Raw genomic sequence first — 18375 nt, forward strand, 5'->3', positions numbered from 1 at the left:
TATGGCCTCCCGTCTGCAGCTAAACACCCCAATAGCTTTTGTAATAGCTTTTGCCTGGTCGAATGGGCAGCAAAGGGCTGCTTAAATACCGCAAACTCCTCTGCTCCTCCACTTAGACCGCTAGCGCTGGCCATATCTATCACTTGGCAGACCCACCACGCCCACCATACACGTACTTTTTTTCTTCTTTTTCGAATCTTCGGATCACGTGCGTGCCGAACTGTAGAGTGGGATCGGTTCGGATTACGGATCAACCGTGATCTGTTGCACCACTAGTATTAATGTTAAGCGATTATCTTCAAGCTGTTCACTGAAAGCAATTCCAGGGTGCAGCAGACAGAAAAAAGATCATAGTTTTACCAGCCAACTTTGGAGTTATTCTTACAAAATATTTATTGATATCTTCAAGAAAACTTTTTCACATTTTCATTTTATGTTTGACTTGGGTCATCAATATATACGTCATCCCAATTTTGATTTATTTATATGTCTTCAATGCCGTAATTCTTTCTTGTGTTCTTAGCCTTACTATTTTTAAGGTGGTTCACTCACACTAAATGAACACTTGACATCTGAATCATGTATAATCCAAAAAATAGGGAGATGATAACTTCAATAAGTCAAAAGAAATCCACTTGTTATTGAAAAATGAGCATTCGGAAAATCAATTTTGTCAATAAGGATAGTACTGTCTTTGGTAATCTGACTAGGTTTACTAGGTCACTTGAAACCGATGATTTAATGTTTTTAAATAATTTCCAATTTCAACAAGATTTATATAAATGCTTCTACTATTTAAATGCAATATGCAAATACTATTACATTTCTTCTTGAATAACATTTAGAATATTATTCATCATTATAATAAACATTTGCATCAAAATCAATGTTGTTTTCAAAATTTAATAATTTATGTTTGATTGGATCAGCTGCAGCTGCCCAGCCAAGAAAACTCATGTATTTAAGCTGATGCCAGAGGAGGTTTGGACCTCAGTAGTTAGTGAGTTAGTGAGCTCATTAGAAAGATCCATCCTTTCATAAATGTTTGAAATAGGTGGACTGCATGGCTAGATACTGTTTTTACACCTGTGAAAATGGAGCTGAAAAAAAATTTAAATTAAAAAATTAAGAGGTGTGGCCCTTTACTTCCCTACTACTTCTGGTCTTGTATGTCTCAATAGAAGCAAAAACATACATGTTAGATAAATGTTGTGCTTGTTCATAAACAATTTATGTAAATGTTGTTTCTCATAATTGTGAAAGAGTTTTGTGATGATTTTCTTCTTGTCTCCTCTACAGAGCCAGTGGAGTTTTATATAGACTTGAACTTGCTCTTCCCAATATCCAGTCTGCCCTCAAATTTCATTGATCTGTTTAGAGGCTATGTGGAAAATGTGTCCTTCCCCCAAAACATCACCGAGTCTTTAATACTAGAAGACTTGAACTTCACCACATGTAAGAATTTTGTGCTCAGTCACATTTAAATGTGTTCATACTCTGGTGCATGATTTGTGAGCTGTGTTTGGTGATTGTCTTAAATGTGTTTATCAGGGTGCTATCCAAACTCCACTGGAGGACTGCAGTGTCAGTGTGAGGACCAGTTTGCCTGGTCATGTGAGAAGTGTGGCCGATACGGTGCATGCAGTAATGTCACCTCCCAAACCTGTGAATGCATCAAAGGGCTTCCTCCTGGTGGAGAGTTCTGTGAACCAATCGAAAGTAAGCTTCTGTCACGGGCCAGTTTCTAACTCCTTGCTCTGCAGCACACGCACCGCAAAAGTGCAAATTAACCAACCAAAAATAATGATTAAACTTTGGTTTGTTTGTTTTTGTCTTTTTACAGTATGACAAAAGGACTTTAGCTTTAACTTCTCCGTTCCAGTCCTCTCTTTGGTCTTTCTCTCTATTTTTTGCATATTAAGGTTTTTTTTCTCGTCATAGGAAACAGAGAAATGGTATATTTACCGTAGCAAGATACCCTACGATCCAAACTGCACAGACAAATTTTGTATTTGCTTACATTTGTTGAGCTTACTTTTAAATCTCATGACACCTGAAAAAAGTTACTCTATTGATTCTCACTTCTCTTGAGCAGTACTGCTAAATGCATAGTGTTGACTCCAACTTTATTAATTTTCACCATGACCACATAGTCATGATGAGAAGGGCAAAAGGGTTGTTTTGAGGGTGTACACAGGACTGTGGGATGGCATTACTTTCTTATTAGGCAAGTATCTCCAAGCTGTCCACTAAAAGCAAAACCAGACTGCAGACAACAAAGAGTTAAATAATAGTGCAATTAATTGATCTTGCACAAATTTTATTTAATAAACTCTGTGCCCAAGCTTCATTACTGATTGTTCCCATCCAATTGTAATTATAGGTCTGAGGTTATTTCAAAACATTAAGACATGAGTGTCTTAATGGCTGGCTGGCTGGCTGGCTGGCTGGCTGAACACACAGCAAGATGAGAGTAGATAAGGGAGATCGTGACACAGACAGATGAAAACACAGGGCTTAAATACACAGAGGGAGCAATCAGGGAATGGGAAACAGGAGGGAAACAGCTGTGGCAAATCAGGGCTAACGAGACAAGGGAAGCAGACATGGACCTTCAAAGTAAAACAGGAAACATAACACAGAGACGCACGGGGATCACAGATCACAAACCAGAACACTAAAACTCTAACAAAACCCACACAAAGAACCTAAACTAAGAATAATCCTTTAACCCATAAGGAAAAGCTAGAATATAATGAAATAAATAAAATCAAAGAACCAAAACCACAAACCACTGGATCGATGACCCAGGCACTCTAACAAATAGTTGAACCTGAGGAGCCTGGCAGGTTGAGTCCTGCCATCCACAGCTGTTAATGGAAGCTCCAACCTAGATCCATACATTTGTTTATATAACTGTGTCAGTTTTAGTTGCCTGGAAAGGAGTTACACCAATACAGATCTACATATTAAATGATGTTGTTTACATTAAATCATCCAATGTCGAGGCACAACCTATCATTCTCTCAACCCTCCCAGTCTAAACTCTAAAATCACTTTAATACATTTTCTATTTTATTCTTAACATAGAAATCCCTTCACATTTCCTTCCTTCTAAGGGAGAGTTCTGTAAACTAATCACAAGTAAGCACTGAAATCTTCCAGCTGTTGCAAAAGATAAGTGCTTTCACCAAAAACATTAATAAATGTGTCTGACCAGCACAACATAGAATTATGGTTACTTAGAATCATTTATTAAACATCTGCTTCAGCGTGAACCTTTTGTTGTTAGAAATGAGGGTGTGTTCTTTTTTCTTTTGTCTGTCTTTCATTTGTTTTGTTCTTCTTTGCCATTAATCATTTTTATCATTCACTAGAAAATGAACATTTTAAAGTCATAATTTTCCTCCATAGATGTTTCTTCATGTCCAACAACAACTCCTGGTATGTGAACATCCTTCTTGCTTCTTTGTTCATTCTTTAAAGTATTTTTTTCCCCAGTAAATTTCATTACAAAGATGTGTAGTCATTTTACTTACAAACTGTACTTAAACAATCTTTCAACAATTCAATTTGTGTTAATAATTTATATAGCTTCAAATATAAATTTAAGCTACCTTTACTGACCAAAGCTTATACGGGGATAATATGTAACCACAACAATTGAAGTGTTCTGCTGCATGTCCTTAAAGCAAACACCTGATATTCAAAACATAATATATAAGTTGCAACAGACATAATATGTAATGTTGCACGGATGATGTACATTAGATTTTGTGGCTGCATTGGAAAATATGATTTTGAAAGATAAAAAAGTATGCTAAAATCTAAATTGCTGCTGTTTCCATAGTTATAACACCATCAACCCCACCCTTTACTACAGCAACAACCGGTATGGCTTTCGAAATGTAACGTGAAGAATAAATGTCCTTGTGTGAGCTCCAGATTATCAGTTGCACTGTAAAATCTAAAACATGAATGACTTTTGTTGTACCAACACAGCTATTTATTTGGCTGCATTAGAAAAGTATACTGAAATCTGAACTACTGCTTTTTTCTGTTTTCACAGTCACAACAACAGAAGCAACAATTCCTACTTCACCATATGGTATGACGTACGAAATGAAAAGTATAAATGTCTTTGAGCTCTTGATCATCACTTGCACTTTAAAATGTAAAAAACTGCATCACCGTCGTTGTAACTACACCGCTATTTAACCGTCCGGTTTTGTGCACCCCATCCCCTTACTTTAGAGTCCCCGGTCAAAACTGACCAGTCAGTGTTAACAGCTCTTAAATTAACATAACAAACATTTTTCACCACCAAATTCAGTTCAGTGGGCCGTCAGTGGGTCTTTCATTTGGTCATTCAGTGGGCCATTCAGGGGCTCACAGGCCAAAAATCTGTGCAAAAATGTGGATTCATTGTCATTTGTATTTGTCTGTTTAAGGGAAACCACATTCCTGAAATATCTGATTAACACTGCAACTTGAAGTTTTCTTAGTTCTTTCCAAGTCTTGTAATTCTAACAGAGTCCCATCCTTCAACTCTCTAAATACTGTATGAATGTTCTGTTGTTTTCACAAACTAGTCCTAGTTAATGTCTTTCTGAGTCAGGAGCAAATCCTTTGGAATTCTTATAGTGTTTTTATGGTGAAGCTCTTTTGACTGTCACTACTACATCTTTCAGTTCTGCTATACCTGGGTATCTATGACCTTAAATATTCTCCATGTTCTGTCCCCTTTATATCTTCTCTGTCTTTTTTATTTTTATTTTTTTTTAGCTGTGCCGATCTTTTTAACAAGGTCTGGATCAACTCGATGTTCTTGTAGAGTTGAACTTTTTCAGCTACCTGCTGTGGTTAAAAGAGCTGATCTTTAAGCATTTGAATCAGGTTCTAACCGTGACACTGTCATGATCTCTGTGTAGTGACTGAACAAATTAGATTGCAGATATAAGCAGAAATAAGCTTATTGTTTTAGTGTGTCTGAAGTGTCTCTCCCTTAGCAAAATAGTGAGGATTTTGGTCATCTGGGAGGCACTCTCAAATGACCTGTAGAGCTGCTGCACCAAGTTCTGAAATCGACTGCAGCAGGACTATATTATTATTAGTTGTAGTAGTAGTAGTAGTAGTGTTAATTAGTGCTGCAACGGATCAAAAATGTCACGGTTCGGATTGGATCACGGTTTTAAGTCACGGATTGGATCAATTTTCACATTAGTAAAAACAAAAGAAATTTAAAAAATTAACATTTACTTATTGAAGTCTTTTTTGCCTGTTCAAAACATTCAACTCAAGACTCATTCCATGCAATTATTTAAAAAACAGCAATTATGGTTCAATATAGGACAGTATAAGGCTTTGTATCTACCATTCAATTCAATTCAATTTTATTTATAAATCGCCAAATCACAACAACAGTCGCCTCAAGGCGCTTTATATTGTAAGGTAGACCCTACAATAATACACACTGCTCATTATATTGCACTCCGCTTGTCATGGTCCTGGGCCATGTTGGCCCAGTATTCTTAGTTTTCATGTATTTTTGTATTTTGTTCCTTATTTAGGCCATGTTTCCTGAGTTGCCCTGGTGTGTTGTTCCCTAAGTGTTTTCCCTTCGTGACTCTTACCCCCTGTGTGCCCCTCTGTGTATTCATGAGCCCTCGTCTCTCTTTGTGTTTATTCTATGTTTTCCCCGTGCTCTCTCTCCTCCTGTCTGAACCTCTGTACTTCATGTTTTACTTTGCCCGTCTCCCGCCAGTGGGGTGTTCACTCCTGCCGTGTCTTGTTATGATTATCAGTGTCACCTGTGTTCCCCGTGTGCTCCCACTTCCCTCGTTAACCCTCTGTGTATTTATGTCTGCGTCTCCCTCAGTTCTGTGTCGCGTTCTCCCTCATGACTGTGTGCCCCTCCGTGTGTTTCCTCGTAAGTCTGTTCCTTAGTACTTCCCAGTTTAGTTTCATGTTATTTTGTATCGCCGTTATCTTTTGTCATCTTGTCAGCAATAAAGCTGCATTTTGAGTTCAGTCCTGTTTTCCCGTGAGTTTGCGTTTGGGTCCTATTTCCTGCCTGCCACACAGCCAGATCATGACACCGCTGTGATATAATGAGCAGTCACGGTCACGTAGCTTTCCGTTGCTACACCCATTTGTAGTTGTTAGGGCAACAGAAGATGACTGGGACAGTTCAGCCACAACTTAAATTTCTTCCTGCTCATACATGCTTGAAACGATCTTGCCACTATAGTGGACGCAAACAGGATATCATAGGATGGCTCAAGGACGTTCATCATAGTTTAAACCCCTTGTTTTGCACAACGGAATACAGCCTCCCGTCTGCAGCTAAACACCCCAGTAGCTTTTGTAATAGCTTTAGCCTGGTCGGACTGGGCAGCAAAGAGCTGCTTAAATACCGCAAACTCCTCTACTCCTCCACTTGGACCGCTAGCGCTGGCCATAACTATCACTTGGCAGACCCACCACGCCCACCATACACATACTTTTTTTTCTTCTTTTTTGAATCTTCGGATCACGTGCGTGCCGAACCGTGGAGTGGGATCGGTTCGGATTACGAATTAACTGTTATCTGTTGCACCACTAGTATTAATGTTAAGCGATTATCTTCAAGCTGTTCACTGAAAGCAATTCCAGGGTGCAGCAGACACAGAAAAAAGATCATAGTTTTACCAGCCAACTTTGGAGTTATTCTTACAAAATATTTATTGATATCTTCAAGAAAACCTTTTCACTTTTTCATTTTATGTTTGTCTTGGGTCATCAATATGTAGCCCGGATGGGAATTTGGGAGTAGATACTCATAATTCCCATGGACTTAAACGCCACAGTAACATAAGGTGTTCACAGTTAATTTTATGTGATGTAACTGTACCCTGAATGTAATTTGCCCTGTAATATGTCACAAGGTAAATACAGGTAATTAGAGCAATGAAACTGTTATGTTAATCATAAAGTATTATTTTATGGTATGTAACTCTGAAGAGAGTTAAAATATTGTTCAGAGTTCTAATTTTCTGGAGGCCGGTGAAGGTAGCATGAAACGAGACCTGGTATCTGTTGCAATGGAGGAAGAGAGGAGAACGGCATGGAGAGATGCACGAGGTTAGCTGAACCAAAGTGAGAGACTCAGCTAGTTTTACTGAGGTTACCTAGCACAAAAGAGTGTCGGACTAGAAAGCTAACCTGTGTGAGAGTGTGGGTGAAGTGACTTTTTGTTTCAACGGTCGCACCACCGTGTAAAACTGTGTTTCCAGCTACGACTGCCGAGGCTAAAGGCTAGCCCGGACTGCTTGGCTGCGCCACGGAGGCAGCCGCTATGGACTGTCGGAGAGCTGGACAGTGACTGGCTAACGCGCTGTAGCAGAGACAGCATCCGGTCCGCAGGGAGAGCGGAGAGTGGATTTAGTTTGGGACTGGTGAACGGCAACCTACCGAGCAACTGAACTGTAAGTTGGACTTTCGTGCTCTTACTGGGGAGAAGAGGATTTTTCTCCATCGTCCGCCGTGAGCAGCAAACAGGCCTGCAACAAGTGTGAATGTGAGTGTGTGTGGGGCCCATGTGTGAATATTGTGTATCTAGTGGATTATATAGAATATTTTTGAGTGTATATTAGTGAGTCACTTACCAAGAGGTGATAAAATAATTTGTGTTGTTTAACATAATTTCAAAGGGAATTATTTCATTTACACAGCATGTTTCATTTGTTTATGAAGCTGGACATTATTTGAGTTGAGTTAGAAAAGGGTGTGTTGTACATTACTTTTTTCCTGCCCTTATATTCAGTAAACGTTTGGTTTGTGTTAAAGAGTTGTCTGGGGTTGATTCTTTTACTACTGGTTAAGTCTAACTTGCAGGCAAAGGTTTACTGATAGTTTCCCTGATTCCTGTCTATACCAGAACCTTTTGTGGTATCTAGGCTGTAACGAACCTAACACCCCGCCTAGGGGGTCCAAACTGAGGTACCGTATTTTCACGACCATAAGGTGCACTGTGCTAAAAGGCGCAGTCTCAGTTATGTGTGCCCTTACTGTATTTAACACACACATAAGGCGCACTGGACCATAGGGCGCATACAAGTACCGTATGCGTATTTAAAAATAAAGTGGGAGCAAACCTGAATTCGGTACCTTACTCACATTTCTATTACTGGTAATCGTCATCATCAACAACACACAAGCATACAAGTGTGCATATTTAAAAATAAAGCAGGAGCAAAACAAAGTTTGGTACTCACATTTTTATCATCAATCAAACCCATCGAAGTCCTCATCCTCTGTGTCTGAATTGAACAGCTGCGCTAAATCTCCATCAAACATGCCAGGTTCACTGTCTTCACTGTCAGAGTCACTTTCCGTGCCGTGCGGCTCCTTGGAAACGATGCCGGCTTTTGCGAAAGCTCGAACAACAGTGCCAGCAGACATGTTAGCCCAAGCATCTACAATCCATTGGCAAATTGTGGCGTAACTCGCCCGGCGCTGCCTTCCACTCTTGGTGAAACTGCGTGGAAAAAACCACCTGGTCTCCTTACATACACCTCCCTCAGCCACTCTTTCATCATTTCCTCATCCATCCAGCCCTTTTCATTTGCCTTAATGATGATTTCTGCTGGAAACTTCTCTTTAGGCAAAGTCTTTCGCTTAAAAATCACCATAGGCGGCAGTTTCTGTCCATTAGCATGGCAGCCAAGCACAACAGTAAAAGAAGACTTTTCATACCCCGTTGTGCGTATCGCTACCGTGCTGGTCCCCTTCTTCTCCACAGTGTGACTCACCGGGATGTCAAAAGTGAGCGGGACCTCGTCCATGTTTGTGATGTGGCTGGGCTGGATGTTTTTGTCGCCGATGTGTTTGCTGCAGTAGGAGCGGAAGATGGCCAGCTTTTCCTTATAATCCGCTGGAAGTTGCTGCGCTACCGTAGTCCTGGTCCGGATGGAAAAATGGCACCGTTTCATAAAACGAAAGCACCAAGACGGACCTCCTTGGAAATGTTCAATGTTCATCTCTTCAGCTAGTGAAACTGCTTTTAGCCGAATGGTGACCGTCGAAACGCTTCTCCCGCTCGCTCTTTGCTCGATGATCCACCGCTCGAGTCTTTCCTCCAACTCGGGCCACCTCGCCTTATGTCCGCGGAAACTCAGCTGCGTTTTCTTGACCTGCCGGAGCTTGTTTTCCAGCTTCCTCCATTTGCGAACCATCGATTTGTTAATCTTAAATTCTCTCGCCGCTGCTCAATTTCCATGTTCCTCCGCGTAGCTGATGGCCTTCAGTTTAAACTGTGCTTCGTAAGCGTGTCTCTTTGCCATTTTCAGGGTTGTTAAAACAACGATGTCCTGCATAATGCACATACCTGTTCTTTTATACAGGTATGTGCGATTGTCCCGGTATATACGATCAACGCCCACACTTCACCCTTTAACGTTCTCATGGTGTTCTCTACTACGTCCTCCTTACAACACATAGGGCGCACCGCGCTATAGGGCGCGCCGCACTTTTTGAAGAAAATCTAAGACTTTTAAGTGCGCCTTATGGTCGTGAAAATACGGTAAGTGGATTTAGACTCAGTATCACGGGTGGGGTGCTACATAAAATGGAGGCACCGCTGGGATCAAGACTGGTAGTAATTAGTATTAACTTGTGACCCAGACAACCCTCAAATAGAGAGTGATTTGAAATTATAGTAAATTACAGCAGAGCAAAATCAGTTTGTGTTTGGTATTGTGTTACACTATACACATACAGTAAGATTCACACACCCAGCACCAAGAAATGGCTCAGTTACGGCACTGGTGCAAAGGAGAAGGCCTTAACCCTTCGCATGCCATACTACTTAAAGATGTTCCCGAGGACACAGAGATTGAAGTCATAGAAAGAACTCTGCAATCCATTAAAGTTCTTGGACGTGTGAAGGTTAGAGGACGTATGTATGATCCTCAGAGCTAGTGTTTGACCGTACTGTGTGAATGCAGAGAAAAGGTAAATACTAAAGCCATTCCTCTGGACATTCTAGCTGATGGCAGCAATTCACCAAGGAGAATCATTAGCCACTTAGAGGAGGATGATGGTTCAGTTGACCAGCTGGTTGCAGATGACTGGCAGGCACCTCAAACTGATTTGGGACCTGCCGCCATACTTCAGGCCTCCACTCCTGAAGCAATCATCAGAGCTGTTGGAGACCTTCTGCAAAATACCTCTAAACCTGCCAGTGACAATAGCAGCTACAGGAGGTTGCGCACCTTCTCAGGGATTGTTCCCACTCCCCCAGGAGAGGAGCAGTTGGAGAACTGGATACTACAGGCTCGACTGATGATAGAGGAATACATATAGAATATAGAGGAATATAGAGGAAGGCCTGACAGAGAGAAGAAAATCAGGATAATGGAAAGTGTAAAGGGTCCCGCGTTGGAGATTTTACAGGCTGTACGATTTAGTAACCCTGAAGCAACACCTCAAGAATACATTGATGTGATTGAGAATACTTTTGACACACCAGAAACAGGAGAGGAACTCTATTTTGCCTTCCGAATGCTATGTCAACACAGAGGGGAGAAACTTTCTGAGTTCCTGAGAAGAATGGAGAGATCTCTGAGCAAGGTGGTCAAAAAGGGAGGTCTGTCTCCTGCCCTCATAGATAAAGCACGTCTTGATCAGCTCATTAAAGGTGCAACAGGGTCTGACCTGATGCTGTTAAGTTTGCGTTTAAGGGAACGAAAAGATAATCCCCCTACCTTTCTGCAGCTGTTAAATGAGGTCCGCATTGAAGAGGAGCATGAAGCTTCTCAGCGCAGACTTAACCTCAACAAAGTCGTGCATGTCAAAAGCACTACTGTACCCACAGGGGCACACGTGGAAAATCTCAGACTTGAGATACAAGGTCTGAAAACCCAAGTCAATGAGCTCACCACTGCTGCAGGGGTGCCAGGTGTCCATTCACCTGGGGCAGCATCCACAGAGAATGCTGAAGCAGACGGCTTGGGAGAAGACAAAAACCTCCAAGCGTTACAGAAAGAAGCGGTGAAGCTAAGAAAGCAGATCTCTGTCATGTCAGTCAACCCCAGCACAGGGGTTGCGGTGCCCTCCCCCAGGCACCATGGTTCTCCCACGCACCTTCAGCGGGGAGCAAGAACACTCAAAGATCCCAGTCACTTTTTCTGTTATCGCTGCGGGGAGGATGGGCACATCTCTACCAAGTGTAAGGCTCCAGAAAACGACCCTAAAGTGATACAGAAATTCATTCAGGCTCAACGGAAGCAGGGAGAAAGTAATAAAACTCCCAGTCCTGCCAAAGAACCGACCACCACCAATGTAGGTGTTAACCGGAGTGTTGTCAATGTCAGGACGCCTAGTTTCCCTGAAGGACTGGTAGGGCCACCCTCCACATTTGGTGTGAAGGTAGATGGTGTACCTTGCATTGCTCTCTTAGACAGTGGCTCTCAGGTGACCATCATTTTTGACTGCTGGTATTCAAAACACTTGTCTCATGTGCCTTTACGCTCTGTTATGGGCCTAGATATTTGGGGATTAAGTGAATCAGAGACCAGCTATCCTTACAGGGGGTACATTCAAATTGAATTGGAATTCCCTGAAGAAACACGAGAGAAAGTTGAGACTATCCCAGTCCTCGCTTTGGTGTGCCCAGACCCTCGGTGCTCAGATACCAGACCTGTCTTGGTGGGCACCAATGTTCATAAAATCAGACCCATTTCTGCAACTGGAAAGAAAGTGAGAGTGGAGAATGTTTGCTCTGCCAAAGTGAATGTTCAGCAGCCTCAGAATCTACCGACTATTATGTCTGAGTCTGCCAAGGATGATGACAGTCCAGTAGCTAACGTTAAGTGGACTGGTCCTGGCCCACTGGTCATTCCAGCTGGGAAAGAACATATAGCTGTCTGTAAAATCAAAGACATCCACACTATTGGAGACAGCATCCTCATCACAGAACGGGCAGCTTCACATGCCCTTCCCCCAAGTGTGCTTGTGCAGCCAACCGTACTGTTCTCCAAAATGCTTGATAGAGACAAGTTCCTGGTGCTCATGCGCAACCAGTCACTAAAAGTCACTGCCATTCCCATGGGCACTGTGGTTGCACACCTGCGTGTAGTGACTGATGTCCCCGGCCCAAACACAAAAGCTTCTACTAAGCTTGACCCATCTTTGTTTAATTTTGGGGACTCTCCTATACCAGCTGAATGGAAACAGAGGCTTAGTGGCTCTGGGGCGACCGTGGCTCAGGGGGTTGGGAATCGCATCTGTAACCGGAAGGTCGCCGGTTTGATCCTAGGGCTCTCTGTCCTGGTCGTTGTGTCCTTGGGCAAGACACTTTACCCTACTTGCCTACTGGTGTTGGCCAGAGGGGCCGATGGCGGGATATGGCAGCCTCGCTTCTGTCAGTCTGCCCCAGGGCAGCTGTGGCTACAACTATAGCTTGCCTCCACCAGTGTATGAATGTGAGAGTGAATGAATAGTGGTATTGTAAAGCGCTTTGGGCGCCTAGAAAAGCGCTATATAAATCCAATCCATTATTATATAATTTTTTTCCTGACAGGGACTAGAAAGAGAGAGCATATTTCTCCTGTTTTGGCTTCCCTTCATTGGCTTCCTGTTAAGTCCAGAATTGAATTCAAAATCCTGCTCCTCACATACAAGGTCTTAAATAATCAGGCCCCTATGCTTCCCCCATCGTTTTGGCACGAAAGAAAACGGGGCAGTTGCGCATGTGTGTGGACTATCGGACCCTGAATCGCCGAACTGTCCCTGACCAATACACAGTTCCTCGCATTGGCGTGGCGTTGGACTGTTTGTCTGGCAGCAGGTGGTTCTCTGTCTTGGATTTGCGTAGTGGATACTACCAAATTCCCATGGCAGAAGAGGACAAGGAGAAGACCGCTTTCATATGTCCTTTGGGATTCTTTCGATTTGAGAGGATGCCCCAGGGGATAACAGGAGCTCCCGCGACCTTTCAAAGAGTAATGGAGAAAGCAGTGGGAGACATGCACATGATTGAGGTCATAGTGTACCTTGATCATTTGATCATGTTCGGAAGAACTTTGGAAGAACATGAGCAGAGACTAATCAAAGTTCTTGACAGACTGGAAGAGACTGGCCTAAATTGTCCATTGACCAATGTCAGTTCTGCAGGCCACAGGTGACATATGTTGGACACATAGTGTCAGAGAAAGGGATTGCCACTGACCCAAGCAAAGTTGAGGCGGTAGCTCGCTGGAAGCAACCCACCGATCTCCCATCACTGCAGTCTTTCCTAGGTTTCTGTGGGTATTACCGTCGCTTCATAAAGGACTACTCCATCATTGTCAAGCCGTTAACCGAACTCTGTAAAGGTTACCCACCAACTCAGAAAGGAAAGAGAGCTGTCAGAGTCCCAGAAAAGACCTACCATCGGGTAAATGAACCGTTTGGGGACAGGTGGGATGCTGCATGTACAGAAGCTTTCCAGAACATTATACATTCTCTTACAAATGCACCTGTTCTGGTGCATTATATTGTACTATTCTTAGTTAGTGTATTGTCTGTCTTGTCTTAATGTTGGTTTATAATGGAGCACTGTAAATAAAATAAAAAAATATTCCCCCAGGGATCAATAAAGTATTCTGATTCTGATTCGCAGACCCAACCAAGCCATATGTGTTGCACATTGATGCTAGCCTTCAGGGGTTGGGTGCTGTGCTCAACAAAGAACACCCAGAAGGGCTGCGACAAGTTGCCTTTGCTAGCCGAAAGCTTAGCTCATCAGAGAAAAACTACCCCGTGCACCAGCTTGAGTTTTTGGCGTTGAAGTGGGCTGTAGTTGACAAGTTTCACGACTACCTGTACGGAGCACAGTTCACGGTGAGGACGGATAACAATCCCCTCACATATATCCTCACCACAGCCAAGCTCAATGCCACCGGGCATCGGTGGTTAGCTGCTCTTGCCACATACAGATCTCCTGTAGAAAGTCAGCAGGAGGAGTGGCAGTCAGCTTTGCTGAATCTTTCGGGGTTTCCCCTGAGGCACTCCCAGAGTGTTTTGTTTTCCCCACTCATCTTGACTATGGGTGTTTGACCCAGATAAGCAAAGCCGAGCTTATCAAAGCCCCAAACAATGATCCAGTGATCGCTCCTGTAAAGAAATCCATGAATGGAGCGATTTCCTGTACTTTCGACAAAGACTCCAAGGCAGAAGCCATGTTGCTTCAAAGAGAGGCAAACAAGTTGGTAATCACTGATGGAGTACTCTACAGGAAAGTACAGAGACAACCTGGAAAGGAAATACATCAGCTTGTACTACCCCGAGAGCATGTTACCATGGTGCTTAGATCGCTTCATGATGAGTCAGGTCACCTGGGGGTGGACAAGACTGTGAAGCTCATACGAGACCGATTCTACTGGCCTAGGATGAGTGCAGAAGTTGAGCAGTACATCAGGAATTGTGGGAGATGTGTTGCACGTAAAGCACAGAAGCTGCACCATTGAACGAGCTGCACCATTCAACCAGATCACCAGTAGTGGGCCACTAGATCTCGTGTGTATCGATTTCCTATCCCTAGAGCCAGACTCTCAGGGATATGCTAACGTTCTGGTAGTGACTGATCACTTTACCAGATATGCACAAGCTTTTCCAGCTAAAGACCAAAAAGCCTCCACAGTAGCCAAGATTCTCTGTGAGCGGTACTTTGTGCATTATGGACTTCCGGCCCGGATACATTCCGACCAGGGACGTGATTTCGAGAGTAAGCTGATCCACGACCTTCTGAGAGTGTTGGGAATCCGGAAATCCCCGACAACGCCTTATCATCCCCAGGGAGATCCACAGCCAGAGAGATTTAACCGGACGTTACTGTCCATGCTGGGAACCTTGGATCCCAAGAAGAAACAGGCGTGGAATCAGTCCATCAGTCATTTGGTACACACGTACAATTGTACGCAGAACGAAGCAACTGGGTACTCACCCTACCTGCTTATGTTTGGCAGGGAGGCCCGGCTGCCTGTGGACATCTGTTTCGGAACCAACGACCAGACACACAGCAGTCTGACACATCACCAGTACATAGCTAAGCTGAAAGCTGATTTGCAACAAGCTTACCGCTTAGCGACAGAGGCTGCTGACAAAAGTCATCAGAGAAACAAGAAAGCATTTTGGTGTCACTGGAAAGCACAAGTTGAAGAATAAGTGGAGAACTGCACCCTATGTTGTGCTTGACAAAATTCCCCGTCTACCAGTATACAGAGTGAAACCCGAGAAGGGACTGGGGGTGGAGAAAACGGTGCATCGTAACCACTTATTACCCATAGGGTATCTAGTGAGACTTCCAAATGATAGTGAATCAGAGTTGTTTGATAGACCTGTCACTCGATCCCAAAGGGGACTCGCCAAGGCTACACCAGTTGACAATCAGGGAGATGCAATATCTTCTTCAGAGTCAGAATCCGAAGATGCATGCCTGACACAATTCCCATACATGGATTGTGAAAACCTTCTGTCACTGTCAGAACAGCTTCTGAGGGACCGAGGTCAAAAGCCAAATGTGTTGGATCTTGAGAGTTCAACCACTGATTTGGCAGATGTTGAAAGAAATCCAGATGATCATAACCCTCCAGATCTCCAGCTAGACCCTGAGGAAGTTACAGTGACTGGCCCTAAGGAGAGAACCGAAGAGAGTGGGATGTCGCTGGAAGGAGAGGAGCATCCAGTGGGCCGCCCACAGAGACTAAAGAGGCCTGTGGTGAGACTGAGTTATGATGAACTCGGGCAATCATCAGATCACCCTGTAGTGATTTTGAGCCGTGGGGTTTTGGTGGGAAGTGGCACTTATAGACATTCACGAGATCACACTTGCCAGACTTCATGGTGTCACCCACTAGCACTATGCCCTTCCTGTGTTAAATTAGAGCTGGACTAACAAAGCACAGATTTTTGTGTTTATAAATCTGTGGGGTTTGATAGGGGCATCAAACAGATTTAGAAGGGGGAGGGTGTAGCCCGGATGGGAATTTGGGAGTAGATACTCATAATTCCCATGGACTTAAACGCCACAGTAACATAAGGTGTTCACAGTTAATTTTATGTGATGTAACTGTACCCTGAATGTAATTTTCCCTGTAATATGTCACAAGGTAAATACAGGTAATTAGAGCAATGAAACTGTTATGTTAATCATAAAGTATTATTTTATGGTATGTAACTCTGAAGAGAGTTAAAATATTGTTCAGAGTTCTAATTTTCTGGAGGCCGGTAAAGGTAGCATGAAACGGGACCTGGTATCTGTTGCAATGGAGGAAGAGAGGAGAACGGCATGGAGAGATGCATGAGGTTAGCTGAACCAAAGTGAGAGACTCAGCTAGTTTTACTGAGGTTACCTAGCACAAAAGAGTGTATGACTAGAAAGCTAACCTGTGTGAGAGCTTCGCAACAGAGTGTGGGTGAAGTGACTTTTTGTTTCAACGGTCGCACCACCGTGTAAAACTGTGTTTCCAGCTATGACTGCCGAGGCTAAAGGCTAGCCCGGACTCCTTGGCTGCGCCACGGAGGCAGCCGCTATGGACTGTCGGAGAGCTGGACAGTGACTGGCTAACGCGCTGTAGCAGAGACAGCATCCGGTCCACAGGGAGAGCGGAGAGTGGATTTAGTTTGGGACTGGTGAACGGCAACCTACCGAGCAACTGAACTGTAAGTTGGACTTTCGTGCTCTTACTGGGGAGAAGAGGATTTTTCTCCATCGTCCGCCGTGAGCAGCAAACAGGCCTGCAACAAGTGTGAATGTGAGTGTGTGTGGGGCCCATGTGTGAATATTGTGTGTCTAGTGGATTATATAGCATATTTTTGAGTGTATATTAGTGAGTCACTTACCAAGAGGTGATAAAATAATTTGTGTTGTTTAACATAATTTCAAAGGGAATTATTTCATTTACACAGCATGTTTCATTTGTTTATGAAGCTGGACATTATTTGAGTTGAGTTAAGAAAAGGGTGTGTTGTACATTACTTTTTTCCTGCCCTTACATTCAGTAAACGTTTGGTTTGTGTTAAAGAGTTGTCTGGGGTTGATTCTTTTACTACTGGTTAAGTCTAACTTGCAGGCAAAGGTTTACTGATAGTTTCCCTGATTCCTGTCTATACCAGAACCTTTTGTGGTATCTAGGTTGTAACGAACCTAACACCCCGCCTAGGGGGTCCAAACTGAGGTAAGTGGATTTAGACTCAGTATCACGGGTGGGGTGCTACAAATATATACGTCATCCCAATTTTGATTTATTTATATGTCTTCAATGCCGTAATTCTTTCTTGTGTTCTTAGCCTTACTATTTTTAAGGTGGTTCACTCACACTAAATGAACACTTAACATCTGAATCCTGTATAATCCAAAAAATAGGGAGATGATAACTTCAATAAGTCAAAAGAAATCCACTTGTTATTGAAAAATGAGCAAATCAATTTTGTCAATAAGGATAGTACTGTCTTTGGTAATCTGACTAGGTTTACTAGGTCACTTGAAACCGATGATTTAATGTTTTTAAATAATTTCCAATTTCAACAAGATTTATATAAATGCTTCTACTATTTAAATGCAATATGCAAATACTATTACATTTCTTCTTGAATAACATTTAGAATATAATTCATCATTATAATAAACATTTGCATCACAGTCAATGTTGTTTTCAAAATTTAATCATTTATGTTTGTTTAGAGCAGCTGCAGCTGCCCAGCCAAGGAAACTCATGTATTTAAGCTGATGCCAGTAGTTAGTGAGTTAGTGAACTCGTTAGAAAGATCCATCCTTTAATAAATGTTTGAAAAAGGTGGACTGCATGGCTAGATACTGTTTTTACACCTGTGAAAATGGAGCTGAAAAAAAATCTAAATTAAAAAATTAAGAGGTGTGGCCCTTTACTTCCCTACTACTTCTGGTCTTGCATGTCTCAATAGAAGCAAAAACATGTTAGATAAATGATGTGCTTGTTCTCATGTTGTTTCTCATAATTGTGAAAGAGTTTTGTGATGATTTTCTTCTTGTCTCCTCTACAGAGCCAGTGGAGTTTTATATAGACTTGAACTTGCTCTTCCCAATATCCAGTCTGCCCCCAAATTTCATTGATCTGTTTAGAGGCTATGTGGAAAATGTGACTTTCCCCCAAACAATCACTGGGTCTTTAATAATAGAAGACTTGAACTTCACCACATGTAAGAATTTTGTGCTCAGTCACATTTAAATGTGTTCATACTCTGGTGCATGATTTGTGAGCTGTGTTTGGTGATTGTCTTAAATGTCTTTATCAGGGTGCTATCCAAACTCCACTGGAGGACTGCAGTGTCAATGTGAGGACCAGTTTGCCTGGTCATGTGACAAGTGTGGCCTTT

The 18375-nt window shown here is 42.7% G+C and overlaps 2 protein-coding genes across 5 annotated transcripts in view; both read left to right on the forward strand.

Annotated features, from left to right (window-relative positions):
- The window catches only part of LOC309697605 (uncharacterized protein), a 34321-nt gene extending 17144 nt beyond the window's left edge, over window positions 1–17177 (forward strand). Inside the window, exons 12-17 of one of the 4 annotated variants that reach the window (XM_082519659.1) lie at window positions 1300–1455; window positions 1552–1719; window positions 3415–3444; window positions 3851–3892; window positions 4070–4108; window positions 7275–10385. In XM_082519659.1, coding sequence (XP_082375785.1) covers window positions 1300–1455; window positions 1552–1719; window positions 3415–3444; window positions 3851–3892; window positions 4070–4108; window positions 7275–7300 — 461 coding nt within the window. In that variant the 3' untranslated portion in view covers window positions 7301–10385. The other 3 variants (XM_082519660.1, XM_082519658.1, XM_082519657.1) reach the window with 3 other exon arrangements.
- LOC309697527 (uncharacterized protein) overlaps window positions 1–18375 on the forward strand; it is a 125953-nt gene that overhangs the window by 97542 nt on the left and 10036 nt on the right. The gene's annotated exons all lie outside the window — the stretch shown is intronic.

Source organism: Aulonocara stuartgranti (genome assembly GCF_965226115.1).
Source record: "Aulonocara stuartgranti genome assembly, chromosome: 3".
Classification (NCBI taxonomy): domain Eukaryota; kingdom Metazoa; phylum Chordata; class Actinopteri; order Cichliformes; family Cichlidae; genus Aulonocara; species Aulonocara stuartgranti.